Source organism: Engraulis encrasicolus, chromosome 3 (assembly GCF_034702125.1).
Source record: "Engraulis encrasicolus isolate BLACKSEA-1 chromosome 3, IST_EnEncr_1.0, whole genome shotgun sequence".
Classification (NCBI taxonomy): Eukaryota; Metazoa; Chordata; class Actinopteri; order Clupeiformes; family Engraulidae; genus Engraulis; species Engraulis encrasicolus.
The window spans coordinates 13,254,903-13,269,476 of record NC_085859.1 but is presented as its reverse complement, the minus strand read 5'-3'; the positions used below and the strand labels follow the sequence as shown (position 1 = coordinate 13,269,476).

Genomic DNA, 14,574 nt, shown 5'->3' with positions numbered 1-14,574 from the left:
TTGCCATTTGTTAAAGCTGTTTTGAGAATGAATATTGTGTTTTGAAAACTGCGAGAGAGATTCGAGAAATGTACAAAACCAATTGAGAAATACTGTAAGTAGTGTTTCTCAACGGGGGCTTTACAACACCACAGGCGGCGTTGGGGAGCCCTCGGCATTGAGAAAGGTATATCTGAGAGGGGGCGGTGCTTAGTTGGCACTAGGGTGCATTAGTCTATTTCTTTTTGCCAGGATTACCATGAAAAGGGGGGCAGCGCCGCCTCCGGTCTAATGTTCGACTCTTATGTGTCTTTGTGTACGATTTTAACACAATGAAAACCAAAAACTGCAGCTGTGAATAGTGTTTTGACAAAATTAACCTTTTAAAAAATGTTATTAGCATTGTTGATTGTAATATTAAAACAATAAAAAAACATATAAACGTGATAGTTACATTTCTTTCATGGGGAAGTGGTGGGAATACTCAAATACCAATTTGTTAGCTTTGGCCTCCCTCTGGTGGTCCACGACTGGGATTGAGAAATGTTTTGCCAGGACACTAAACAATTCAGCTTTGGTTTCAACTTTGGTCTACAGACTATTTAGCAGTAATAAATGCTTCAATATAAATGCAGCACTATTTTTTTATTTTTCTTACAGAAACGCCATTATTTTTTTGGCGGAATGTACCCCATTCTTGTTTATATTTGTCAGTATTGTAGATATGTCAACAGAGATGATGACATGTTCCAGTGATGTTTTTAGAGTCTTCAGCTGACCCTCTATATGATTTTAACCTCACTAAGAACTTACGTGCTATATCCTTACGGTTATTTTTGTAGGTTGATGACTACTTGGGACAGAAGAAACACTGAAACTATCTCCATTCAACGTGCATTTGTGAACAGAAAGATTGTTTTGTAACCTTTTAGAGATGTATAAAAATAAATAACTCTTGAAATATGTCCTGGTGTCATGGTGTACATCAGACAATGCCTCACCATCAAGAAATAATTCTTAACTAGTGGGCACTTCCCACTGGACAGGTCAGCTACAGCAAAACTTGAGTGATTGAGTCATGAAATGCCTAAAATTGTGTAATAGTCTTGTTTTGCTGAACTTCTCTAATTAGCTTTTGAGGAATCCTTGGCCAAGGGTGTCCTAATGTTTATCTTATGGTCAATAGAAATAAGAAAACATGTAAATGTTTGGGTGGAATTATCTAAAGCAAATACTGTTACTTCCTTCTTGTGATTTTCAGGAAGATCAGACCAGGTTTAATGTCCAATTTTGACAGAAATGTAAGCAATTTGAAAGGGTGTACAAACTTCTTCTTATGACTGTAGTCTGTGAACCAATAGGAAGGATGTGGATTGGGTGAATAACTAACACTCGACACTCCCTCTTCTCACTCTCATCCAGGGTTTCTGCTCCAGCACCTAACTTCTACAGCAAATTGTTCTGGATAAAAGTGGTAAGTGTCTAAAAACTCAGCTGGGTGTGGCAAAAATGCGCTGGATAAAATGGTGTCAGTGTAGTGGTCCTAAATCTCTTTTACTGCGCCTTCTTACCTATTTTTAGATGTTGAGTTGAACATATTTGGGCTTACGGTTCTTAACTTTGAGACTGCTGGTATGCGGCTTGTTTTGTACAGTCCTGAGGTTGCATTCAGTCAACATGTACCCACAGAACATTTTTAAGATAGACAGACATTGAAAATAAAGCATTTAAATCTCCTTTCATTGTTCCATCATGACCATACCAGTTTGTTTAGGCATACGAATTTAAGGTGTTGCATGATACAATAGTGTTAATGAGATAAAGATGATCAAAGATAGCCTAGGCCTGGTGTCATGCATCTTTTAAACAATCTCTGCACAACTCAAAAAGGTTGATCCATTCTAAAACACATAATAACTCTGGCCAACATCACAGGCCTGTGGTGACAGTAAGTTAGACAACCCCACCTTGTGGCAGAAAAGTATTTTTTTCCCTGGTGGTCTACTACTGCACAGTTGGAGGGAAGATGTCTTTTCCCCTGTCTGAATCGTTGGGGCGGGTTAGTCACTGTTATTTTGATTGGTCATGGGGTTGTGTGAATGACAACATGGTCCTTCACACAGGCCTCAGCTTTCTGAGACAGGCTAAACTTTTTACGTTATAGCCTGGCTTGCCAGGTTAGTGGTGACATGTCACATGCATCTCAATCTCCGAATGATACCAGTCGGATGGTCCATTCCAAAACACTAACTTAGATGGCGACACCCTTCTTTAATTTCCCCCAATCAGACATGACCTGCTGTTTGTGTTATTGCTTGCACTCTATGTGGAGTGAAGCCGAGCCTACATTATAACCTTGGTTTAAATGTTAGGCAATAGGGAGGTAAACATATAATGTTTTGCTGGCCACTGGACCCGTAGCAAGGTGGCCATTTTTGGGAGACAGTTTACTGCTGATGGGTTTATGAGCGGTATCTGTGTAAATAGGTCATGATCTCCGTGCTCTGATACTCCACTAGTATTCTCTGTTTTTGAAATACTGTACATCAATGTATTGCATATGTGACTCAATGGTGCGTCTGATGCTAAATTTACATCAACGTAGTGATGAAAGGACTCAATTAGTATAGGATGTGTTGGTGACGAACGTGATGAAACGTGTTACATAGATGAAAAGCGGGGCACTGATATGGATGACGGCAGGAGAGTCGTATCACCGCTGATATAAATAGCATGTTGGTCACTCTGGGTTTCTAAATAAAGAGTCCTCTCAGACGTGCAGACTGTTCACGTGTTGTGTAAACAAGAAACACTGGCAGAAACTCCACAGCCAGCAAGCACACAACACAGGTAAGAGAACGGGCCTCCACGTGGAATAATCCAGTACAGTTTTGAGTCAAACACTGAGAATGTGGTTTTAGTAGTGCACAGGAATAGCCAGGGAGCAACTGGCTTGAGTTCTCTCTAGTACCTGTTGATAAGAGAAATCAACAGATAGGATAGGAAGTGGTGTAATGGTACAAGTTAATGGCACAATGATTTATTTTATTACTGTGACTCAAACTATATCGACAACAGAGAAAAATGTCTTTGTGTTCTGTGATACAAGTAGCCTGTCGGTAGGCCTACTGTGTTTAAAAGGCACTGAGCTCATGTTGCTTGTTAAAACAGCTCTGACACGCATTAGGAATCCATGTTGGTGCCATGGTGACTATGTACAGTAATTTGGTGTGAAACCAAGGGGGGTATTCATGAAAACAAACTGCATGCTGTCAACTTAGAGCAAGTGGCACATCTGGTTGTAAAGAAGGAGTACTGTGGGTTAGTTCAGACTTCCAGATTTTCTCAGGGACCCCTATTGTGATGCTCATCAGCTGTTTATCTGATAACGCCTGGTAGGTTATGACATTTGACATTGCTGGCCAGTTGAGTGAGGCATCCCAACACTAGTAAATGTTTAATGGGGTACTGGTATTTATTACTATCCTGGCGATGACTATCATTATGCTTCTTGATAGCACTGCTTTAATAATTCTTGGGGTGGTACAAGCAAAGGGTGAAACGCTTCTCTAGCACATGACGAAAGTGGCAATAAAGATCAGCGAAGATTCATGACTGATGTCAGCTGTACTAGTCTGAGCATTTCAAGCAGTCAGAAAAACAGAGGGTGAAAAGAAAGGTCAGATGGGTGCTTACAAGGGTACAGGACAGGTGTGTCTGCTCCTTGGGCTTTAACTCATCCCAAGGGATTCTGGAAACCGGATGAGTCATCAAAGGCCCTTGGGATGAGGTAAGGACATAGACATTGGTCTGATAGCATATTAGAAAACATCAAGTCAAAGTCATTGAGTGCAGTAATATCACAATATCAGTGAGAGTACGTTTAAACATGTTATCTTACTCACAAGGGACTTTTGAATCCAGATAGCTTGGATGAGATAAGGGCATAGTAGACAGTACTAAAACTGATTCATGATTCATATCTGATGTACTAGTCTGAGCATTTCAAAAATTCAATTCAGAGATAAGAAGGGGGAAAGAAAGATCAAATGGATGCTTACTGTATAGGTGTTATTTGAACTGTGAGTCATCTGGTTCCAGCAATCCCTTGGGATGAGGTAAGGACAGAGAAGGGCAGACATACGTTTCAATGGCTATTAAGTAAGTCTTTTGGATGACTATTACAGCAATCACACTGGCGAAATGGTGCACATTACAGTATGTGCCTGTTGGGCTATCGAACTTTATAACCCATTGTTTGGGCTGGAGGAAAAAGGGTTGTTTGTTTGTGTGACAGTAGGGAGTAAAACATCATTTTAAATATCCTCAGTGCTAAATAGTTTTGTTTCTGTATTGAACTGGTGAATGTTTTAGTCTTTGTAGCTTTTGCGGAACATCTGTCCAATTTAGGGTTAGGTTAGGGTATTTTTTTTTGTTTCTCCCGTCTTTGGACACAATTTCAGCCCCTGGTTAGCTATATTTCACTGCCACCTTCACCTCAGTGTCCAGGGTTGCCAGATGAGGCTGATTATTTCCAGCCCAAAAAATGCTCAAAACCCGCCTAGAAGCACAAAATCCCGCCCAATTCTATTGATTTCTATGGCAAAAATTGGGCGGGTTTTTCTGCTAAATGCCATTTTTACCCGCACACAGCCATCCTAAGCAGACCAATTGGGCGGAAAACAGCCCAATCTGGCAACACTGTCAGTGTCTGAAGCGCTCACTTCCTGTTATGAGAGTGGGCTTGAGGTCAGTTCTTTAAAGATAAGGATTTCATTATGTTTTTTTTGTGGATAACGCTGGACTGCTTCTATGTGTATAAAGGCACCTTCATCTTCTCTGTATGTGATCACTAAACTGTAGACAAATTAACTTTATGCTAATTTGAGACATCACACAGCAGCTCTCCGGAAGGCATGGGATGCATCCGCTGCTTCTATGTACGCACCTTCTCATCTTAAAATATTTCAACAGCCCCATTAAACAGCCAAATTACCCATTAAACTAACAGACCGTTTAAACATTTAACAGACCTATTTCATATACACTCACCGGCCACTACATTAGGAACACCTGTTACAACTGATCATTGAGGCAAATTTCTGATCAGCCAATCACATGGTGGCAACTCGAAGCATTTGTGCATGTAGACATGGTCGAGATGATCTGACAGAGTTCAAACCGAGCATCATAATGGGGAAGAACAGTTATTTAAATGTGGGTGCCGAAAGGGCCTGATTTGAGTATTTCAGAAAAGACTGATCTACTGGGATATTCACACACAACCATCTCTAGGGTTTACAAAGAATGGTACGAAAAAGAAAAAAATGCAGTGAACAGTGATTCTGTGGGCAAAAATGCCTGGTTTATGGCAGAGGTCATAGGAGAATGGCCAGACTGGTTTGAGCTGATACAAAGGCATTGTTAAGTCAGATAACCCAAGGAAGAAAAATCCGCACTCACAAACTGCGTCTCATTATTTATTTATATTACCACCATGTCCAAAAAGCAAACGCGTTTCGGCTATCAAGCCTTCATCAGTCCACGCACTGATGAAGGCTTGATAGCCGAAACGCGTTTGCTTTTTGGACATGGTGGTAATATAAATAAATAATGAAACGCAGTTTGTGAGTACGGATTTTTCTTCCTTAAGTTGATACATTTTATCTCGCACCCAAAGACTTTAATTTTTCCAAGAAGTTGAGCGCGTCCTTTGCCAAAACTTTAAGTCAGATAACCCCTCATTACAACCGAGGTATGCATAGGAGCATCTCTGATTACACAGCACATCAAATCTTGAGGTAAATGGGCTACAGCAGCAGAAAACCATATTTGGTGCCTCTCCTGTCAGCTAAGAACAGGAAAATGAGGCCACCATTTGCACAGGCTCACCATGAAGATCGGAAAAATATTGCCTGGTATGATGAGTCTTGATATCTACTGCAACACTCAGGTGGAATGGTCAGAATTTGGCGTCAACAACATGAAAACATGGGTCAACCCTGCTCTACATCAACATTTCAGGCTGGGGATATAATGGCATATGGATATTTTCTTAGCACAATTTGGTCCAATTGGTACCAATTTATCTTTATTGGAATGCCGCAGCCTACCCAAGTTTTGTTGCAGGCAGTTCAGGCAGTCCTGAAGGCAAAAGGGGGTCCAACCCAGCACTACAGAGGGGTTCCTAATGAAGTGGCCGGTGAGTGTATAGGCCCTCCAAGGACCAAACCTACATGTATTTCCGACAAAGTCACTACACATACAGAAAGCACTTCTGTGACTCAATCACAGAAAACAATTATGTGTCCAGGAGCACGGAATTTTGGCAAAATCTGAAACTGACACGGATTTCGTGTCCCAAACATCCGTGTCCATTCCACGAAATTCTGAGAGATCAGGCTGAATAATGTAAAACAGACTAATAGCTGTCAATAACCAGCGTAATGATTGTCAAATGTATTGAAGCAAACAGTGTAACATCTTGACAGCACAACCACCAACTTAAAAAAAAAAAAGTTTTTTTTTTTCAGAAAATAGCCTAATGGGTGTTCAATGTGTGTCTTACTAACGTTTTGTCTGTAATGTCATCATGATGACTTTATTTTTATACAGGTCAAATAACGATGAAGTTCAAAATGGAGGCCTCTGCGGTGCATGGTATATCAGAGATCTGCAGCATGTGGGAGACTCGATTGGAGAGGCGGCAACGAAACGCACCACCACGTACTGATTAACGCTTCTTAACCAATTTCAAATTTTAACAAAATAATAGTTATTAAGAGCTAATCAAGTAAATGTGTAAATGAGCCTTAATTAATATAGCTATTCAAGATTTAATAATTAATTATGAGCTAATAGTATACTAATTTAAACCAATTTAGAAATGCAGTTCTTTACAGTGACTGAAAAATGTTTTTTTTTGCCTTTCTTTGATCAGCTGAAGTCACAATGAATCTGGAAAGCAAACTGGACATCCCGGTGTATGACCTGTCTCTCATCAGAGGCGTATGGGAGACACGCGCCAAGAAACAAAAAGTGCGGCAGAAAAGGGAACAGGAACGCCTGGCCAAGAGTGCTTTGCAGAGGTGAGCCCCACAAATACATACATAATACATACATACAACACAAATACATACATAATACGCACGCACGCACGCACGCACGCACGCACGCACGCACGCACGCACGCACACGCACACACACACACACACACACACACACACACACACACACACACACACACACACACACACACACACACACACACACACCACCCATGAACATAGCCTACTGTATGTAGATTTAAACACAATAAGGACAGTAAATTATGCATTAGATTAATCCATCTTCACTGATCCTTGTGCTATACTTTCTCAAAGCTTCAAGGCCAAACAGGTTGATGTTCTAGATTTGCATTCTTGATAGATTATCTATTACTACATGAAGTATTTGTGTATTGCTTTGTATTGTATTGTAGTACTGACCATTATGCGTGATCCTGGTGTGTTTTTTTTCCTTGCCTGAATGTTTTTGTTGTTGTTGTGTGCTCCAGGGTGAATCAACAGTGGCAGTTCCGCATAGCCTGTCGTAAGATGAAGAGCGCGGAGATGACCGAGCTGCAGCACTATCTGGAGAGGTCCTCGCTAAAGGAGGTGACTATTGACCCATACCTGGAGGAGGAGCAGCAGGAGGGGGCCCTGGAGGAGGGACAATGCACTGGGGGTGGAGGTGAGTCAGTGGAGAGAACAGAGATGAACAATTCAAATGCATGATGTCTTATCTCGTACACAACAAGGATGTTCACAAGGATGTTTTTAATTACCACATGCATGAAAGAATAGAAAAGTGCAGTGAAATCACAGTATCTGTTAGTATCGTATAGTATAGTATGTGTGTGGGTGGGGTGGGGGGTGGGGGGGGCAAGATAGCAATAATCGAGCAAGATAGCAATAAGATAACAACACCACGATTCTTAATGGAAGTGTGAATATAAGCCCACAGTTGGGAGCAGGTGATTTGGAATGTGTACTTCTGTATCCAGGTCTTAATCCATCACTTGAAAACATGGCATTTACAAAAATACATAGGAAAATACAGTATATTACTTGGATTCTGTGCTTGACTGATTTGTCATTTTTTTTTCCAGATTCTGGACTGCAGATTGAAGAGAAACGGTTCATTTTTGAACTGAGTGGTGACAAATGGAAGGTAGGCCTACACTCTTGTCACAAGTAACATTCTTATCTCACTGTAAACAGTTTTTGAGAAATGTCTTTCTTTTTTTGAAAAAAAAAAAAAAATCCCCTCTTTGTCATGAAACACAGGAGGTCCCAGCCTCCCTGTATGAGATGACCTACCTCCGCGAATGGCACATCACTGAGACAAAGATCTTAAAGATTCCAGCTTTCATTGGAATGTTTAAGGACATGCGTGTACTGGATATACCCAAAAACTGCCTTGACACATTACCACCTGAAATAGGTAGGCGCCATGATTTCGGTGCAAACTAACATCGGAAAAGAGGAAAAGGGGTATTGCTACTAATGTTGGGACCAATGGGGAAACAATGAGATCATATGCTGCAGAACCATCAGAGCATTACACTACTTAAGATACAGGAGGTATCATCTAGATTTTATGTCATTATGCACATAAAATATGTATGGCAATGCATTAGTGCACAAAAAGTGCATGTATGTGTATAATACAGAAAGCATATTCCAGCCTTTAGTGCAGAGGTGGGGAACCTTTTTTATTCAAGGGGCCACTTTACTTTCACAAGTTTTATTAAGTCCTCCAAGGGCTGTACAATGAACACAGACCAGGTAAGGATTTCCCCCTGCACTTAAGGCCTATACTGAAGGCGGACACCTTTACAAAGAGACCCCACCTTCACTAGGTCCCCTGAAAATATAACTTAATTGTATTGCTAATGTAATTTCTATCATTTTTTTTAAACAAAATTTGTCATATTTCATGTGAAACTACATAACATTAAGATTATGTCAGGGGCCGGATAAGATGACCTCAAGGGCCATAAACGGCCCTTGTACACACAGTAGGTTCCCAACCCCTGCTTTAGTGGCATCAGAATGAAATTTTGAAATATTTATTACTCTATCATTTTTAGATATACCCTAAAGTCCTGAATTTGTGGCCCAGATTGTAAAACAATCATACTAGAGGTGTAGGAGTTACAAATGCAGCAAAAGCGTAACTGTTTATATGGCCTCCACTGGCAGATGAGAGTGTGCGGGAAGTAAATAACCAACACTTCCCCCATCCTCTCCTGAGAGAGGTAGCTTATCCTTGAGCAAATCACCTAACCCCCACTGCTTACCATTGGTTTGAGTGAACAACTGTATGTTCAATGAATTAGTTACAGTAAATGCAAAGAACACATTTTGTCTGAGGGGTGGGCCACTTTGAATAGGTGTGACTTTTATTGAAATGGTTTCATTGCTGGGTCATGACGATGATGAAAATACGTTTTTTTTTGTCATTACCATCCTCTGATCATGGGGTCAATTAAGTGACTGAGCCACAACACAACATGGTGTGAGACACACTTACCCCTCTTTTTTTGTCACAGGTCAACTGACACATCTTAAAGAACTGAATGTGAGTTACAATAAGCTCTCTGAGATTCCCCCTGAGCTGGGGGACTGTGAGAACCTGGAGAGGCTGGAGTTGACTTCAAATTATAATCTCATGGAATTACCGTTTGAGGTAGGCTAAGGGGTTTCACTTGTTTCATTTCCATTCAAACTTTTTTTTGTGCCTGCTCCCGTCCTGTTACTTACTGTACAAACACTGATGCTTAAGATTCTCTGAGTCCATCACAAAAGTAAAGAATATATGGTAAAAGTTTCACAGATGAAGGGTCAACTGTGTCACTGCTTTGTTTTTTCATGCCCATCTTTTATGATCATTTTATCTCAGACTCTACTGTAGATGTCTGTCTAATGCTGAGGCAAGGTTTTGAGCATCATTTGGGTGGTAATAGGGCGGAGAAAATACCCAGGCCAGATTCAAATCTGGGTCTTGGGAAGTGTGTCCATACGTAGAGTTCAGATGCAAAACCCCCTAACTCCATTTCCGAAGACCTGCACTTCTATATTTTTAGAGAACCCCGTTGTTGGTTTGGTTTACATTCATGCACTTGATAATACATATAAATAGTTATATTACAAACATAAAATAAAAAATATGCAATTTTGATAGCTTTGTATTAAATAAAAATTAATTAAGATTATTTTCTGAAAAGGCACTTAGGGAGTTTTGCATCTGAACTCTTCATACGTACAGTAGATAGGTGCATTAGTACACTGCGCCACAGCAGCTCCTGCTTAATCACATTTTTGTGTTTTCAGCTGAGTAGCCTCAAGAAACTGGTCCACTTGGACATTGCGGAAAACAAGTTCATTAGCATTCCTGTCTGTGTTCTGCGCATGTCAAGCCTGCAGTGGTTAGACATGAGCAACAATGGGCTTAAAGATCTCCCTGAAGACATCGACAGGTAGGTCATTTCATCTAAATATTTGTTAGTAATCCCTTTTTACTCTTAGTTTTCTTCTTTATCTCTTGTTTAAGTGATTATTTGCTTATTTTTTATTTACTTATTATGGATGGTTGTTATGGATGGCCGAAGCCCCCTTGAACAAGTCTTGATTGAAGCCTTACAGGGGATATTTAGGGCTGCCCTAACTTGAAGTACAGTAATTCTACTCCAACAGTGATGTGATGATGACTTGTCTTTGTTCTTTTGTATTTCAAGACTTGACGAGCTGACCACATTGTTTCTTCACAAGAACAAGTTGACATACCTGCCCATGTCCATGGCCAACATGGAAAGACTTACTATGATTGTTGTATCTGGAGAGGAATTGACATGTTTGCCTTCCAAGCTGGTTGAGAGGCCAACATTGAAGTGAGTATATTTCATCCTTTCATTTGAAGCATGCATGAAGGGTCACATCATCATTTCACTGTATTATTATATTGTGGCATACTTTTTAATCCATTATTTATTCTGCGAAAATGTAGGGTCGTCATCCTTTTAAATGTGTGTGTTGTGTCATACAATCATATATCCCTGGTTTGGGGGCACTGCACATTTAGGCAAAATGTATTATCGGATGACTTAAGAGAAGATAATGAAAAATTTATAGCAAAAATAGACTTCTGTAGAAGTTGAAATATAATATTTGGCATAATTTCTTCCCGATTTTGCACTCCTGTGAATGGATGTTTCTTAAAACTTTGATGTTATCCTTTTTTTTTAAACTCATGTTGGATTTTGCACATATTTGTGTGCGCAACTGTTTGTGTATGTTGGGCTGTTTTACTTAAAGAATACCCCCGCAACCCCCGCGAGGCAGGGGGGTCCATAAGAGTCGGGGGGCCCACATGGGCCCTTGACTTGAAGAAACGGGCCCCCTCAACATGATACTAGGTCCTCTTTTTTCTTCCAGGGGCCCATTCTTGGTAGCTTGCAGGGGGGCCTGAAGTACTTGCGTTACACCAAGAAGATGAAGATGCATATCCATTCATTTTCACGTTGCTGTACTACAGTAGCCTACAATAACAACCAAGGGATTCTGCTATATTCTATGAATATAGGAGACAATAAACCCACAGTGCTTACAGTGAATGAATTATAAACTGAAACATTGAAATATTTTCATCTACTGTCGGTATATGTTTATTTCCAGGTTTATTAGATTATATGAAAATAATACTGGCCAAGAAACCGATCAAGAGAGGAAGGAGGACGATGAGCAGCAGCAGCAGCAGGAGCAGGAGCATGTACCAGATGTGAGCGAGAAGGAGTTCCTACACACCTACATCGGCAGCCTCAAGGACAGAGGTAAAACACCATTTTATTATCCTAATGTCATGGTGGGGTGGCGTCCGCGCCAATGTCTTATCCTGTGCGTATCGCTCGGTGCGTAATTCCAAGAGCAGTATAATGAAAAGGAAGAAAGGAGTCGCACACTGGAGCTGAATGCAAACTCAAATTGTATTAAACAAAGCCAAAAGCCGTCTTTGTTTAATACAGTTTTTGAGTTTGCATTCAGCTCCAGTGTGCGACTCCTTTCTTCATTTTCATTATCCTAATGTCAGGCATTTAAAAAGTGAAGCACCAAACAAAAACAGAAAGTACAGCAATAATCTCAATTAAAAAAATACCAGACACTTGAAAGTTTTGAATAAGCAAAAGCTACATAAATGAAAGGCACCAGCAGTGCTAGCTGGACACTTAAATATTTTTCAGATTTTTAATAGTCAAGTTTTCGGTCTAAAAGACATTTTTCAGGAAGCCATATATTAAACATCTGAAAAGGATGTGGACATTTCGCATTGATCACTTTGTTTATGTCTGACACCTATCAATCGTTAAGAACAGGTAATCAAGAAGGGGCATAAAGTATAAAGTAAGGATTAGAACGTATGAAGCTACTAAAAAGTATAAATTAAGCTAAACCGACGGAAAAAAAATAATACATGTATCTTAGCATGTTGGTTCAGAGCTGTGCTTTCTTTTTTTAAGTTTAGAGCACATTGTAACATGTTGTCCTTTCCAGACTTAAAGGTTTTTTTTCTCTTATCTCCATTTCAGATACAGCTCCAACATACACCACAAAAGTTTCCCTGAGTTGTGTTCTGTAAGTGATACAAGAAAAAAAATGTGTCCAGTCAATGTAATGAAATGCAATTGTATGTTCAGGTAAAACATGTGCACTAGTTCCTGTACGTTCCATGGCCTGCCCTTTTCCTAAGCAGTGACTGAATCTTCTTAGACTCACTTCTCTAGTTTTACACAATACAGTTGGTGGTGAAGCTAAAGGCAGCATGGAGGCTGAGTGAAGGGCTGAGGTGTGTAAGTTGTTGGTATCTAGTCAACGGTATCTCCATAGTTAAACACCACTACAATAATTCTGCTTCTCTCCCTAGTTAGGACATAGTCTAACAGGCCAAACCATTCATTTTGAATTACTTTCTAATTCATGAATGGTCTAATATCGCTTCTCTGGGGAGGGTTTAGTCGTCCTCCAGGCGGTCGGTCAATAAGCAAACGCACCCGGGCACATAATAACATACGTCATGAACGTCAACTGTCAGCGATTGGTCACCACTCATTTCAAACCAAAGCTGAGCTCACTCCTCCCGCCCAAGCGCTCCAGGGCATCGAGGATCCAGACCAAAAATCAATTACTAAGTAGTTACTGTGGTCTGGTAAAACCAGGCTAGTTAGTAAGTCACAAAAAAAGGTCTGAACCCATATTATCTTATATGGGCCCTATTATGTTCTACTTTTCTTAACCCTAGTTTAGTTAATGTTCCATCACTCTGACTGCCAGGATCAGGACCCTGTAGTCCCCGTTTTGGGCTTTTTTGACAAAGGGGATGGAGGTGGAAGTCTACAAATTGGGATATGTGATTCATTGAGGCATTTTAAGTTGTTATACAGTATATAGTTGCAGTCTTTAAGCAGACATTAAATGTTCATCTTAGAGCCTCATAGACTCCAAACAGAGCTGTGATTATCTCAAGTTAGTACGTTTCTGTAATACGGGCTCTTGCGACTAGTGATGGATTCTGGAGTGCTGCTTTGGACACAAGCGCAGTAATTTGGTTCAGATTGTCTTGTTCAGTCATTTGTTCATTGAGGGAATGTAATTGTTTTATTTTTTGTCACTGGTTCAAAACAGAAGTTGTTACAAAGTGTTGCAGCGTTGTGATATACTTCCATCTAGACAACAACTTGTCCTTTCATGATCAAATGCACTTTTAGTTGTGAAAGGGTTACCATTAATTATTTGCTGTGCTTGTGTTTCTCATAACAGTTGAACATTCAGCAACATGTAATTCCTTTTTTGATACAGTGGGTCTGAGAGTTATACCATATTCCTGTATGGATGAATTGTAAAGGACTGAAACGCATGAACGTCCATGTATTTGCCATGTCAATGTAGATTTGTCTTGTGATGTGACCAAATGGGTATTGGAAAAAAATGTCCATGCTTGGAGTGAGGATTGACGAAATATGTACATTGCTGACAGTCACTGAGGTGTTAATGTGATTTTGATTGTGTAGGCCATACTGTAAATTAAAGGTCACATCCTCAATGGTGTTTTGATTGAAGATTGAAGTGTCCTAGTTTTCCATCACAACCAACAATACCGCAGGTAATTATGCCCAACCAGATAATAATATAATAATTTCAGTTGTGTGTGTGTTAAAGGGACACTGTGTGAGATTTTTAGTTGTTTATTTCCAGAGTTCATGCTGCCCATTCACTAATGTTATCTTTTTCATGGATACTTTCCACCACCATCAAATTCTAAGTATTCATTATGACTGGAAAAAATGCACTTTTCATACATGAAAAGGGGGATCTTCTCCATGGTCCGCCATTTTGAATGAAAAAAAAAGGCATTTTTAGCAGCAAAAATGACTCTACTTGGACCATACTAGGAAATGTATTTATAATGTGTTTATTACTTGGTAAACTTTCATGTAAAGATCAAATTTGGCAATAGGCAGCCCAGTTTCAATGAGCAGCATAGTTGCAGTACCTTTTCTGA

The 14,574-nt window shown here is 40.0% G+C and overlaps 1 protein-coding gene across 4 annotated transcripts; it reads left to right on the top strand.

Moving 5' to 3' along the window:
• Nucleotides 1-1,286: 1,286 nt before the first annotated feature.
• On the top strand, nucleotides 1,287-14,131 carry lrrc2 (leucine rich repeat containing 2). 4 transcript variants are annotated; one of them, XM_063194778.1, is made up of 11 exons: nucleotides 1,287-1,453; nucleotides 6,595-6,705; nucleotides 6,920-7,067; nucleotides 7,535-7,710; nucleotides 8,129-8,190; nucleotides 8,307-8,463; nucleotides 9,575-9,711; nucleotides 10,356-10,501; nucleotides 10,760-10,912; nucleotides 11,697-11,851; nucleotides 12,605-14,131. In XM_063194778.1, exons 2-11 carry the CDS (start codon nucleotides 6,606-6,608, stop codon nucleotides 12,652-12,654), a joined length of 1,284 nt encoding a protein of 427 aa, XP_063050848.1. In that variant the 5' UTR covers nucleotides 1,287-1,453; nucleotides 6,595-6,605; the 3' UTR covers nucleotides 12,655-14,131. The 4 variants fall into 4 exon arrangements, with proteins under 4 accessions (XP_063050848.1, XP_063050849.1, XP_063050851.1 ...); XM_063194779.1 differs by lacking the exon at nucleotides 1,287-1,453 and adding an exon at nucleotides 2,755-2,829; XM_063194780.1 differs by lacking the exon at nucleotides 1,287-1,453 and adding an exon at nucleotides 2,884-4,728.
• Nucleotides 14,132-14,574: the final 443 nt, after the last annotated feature.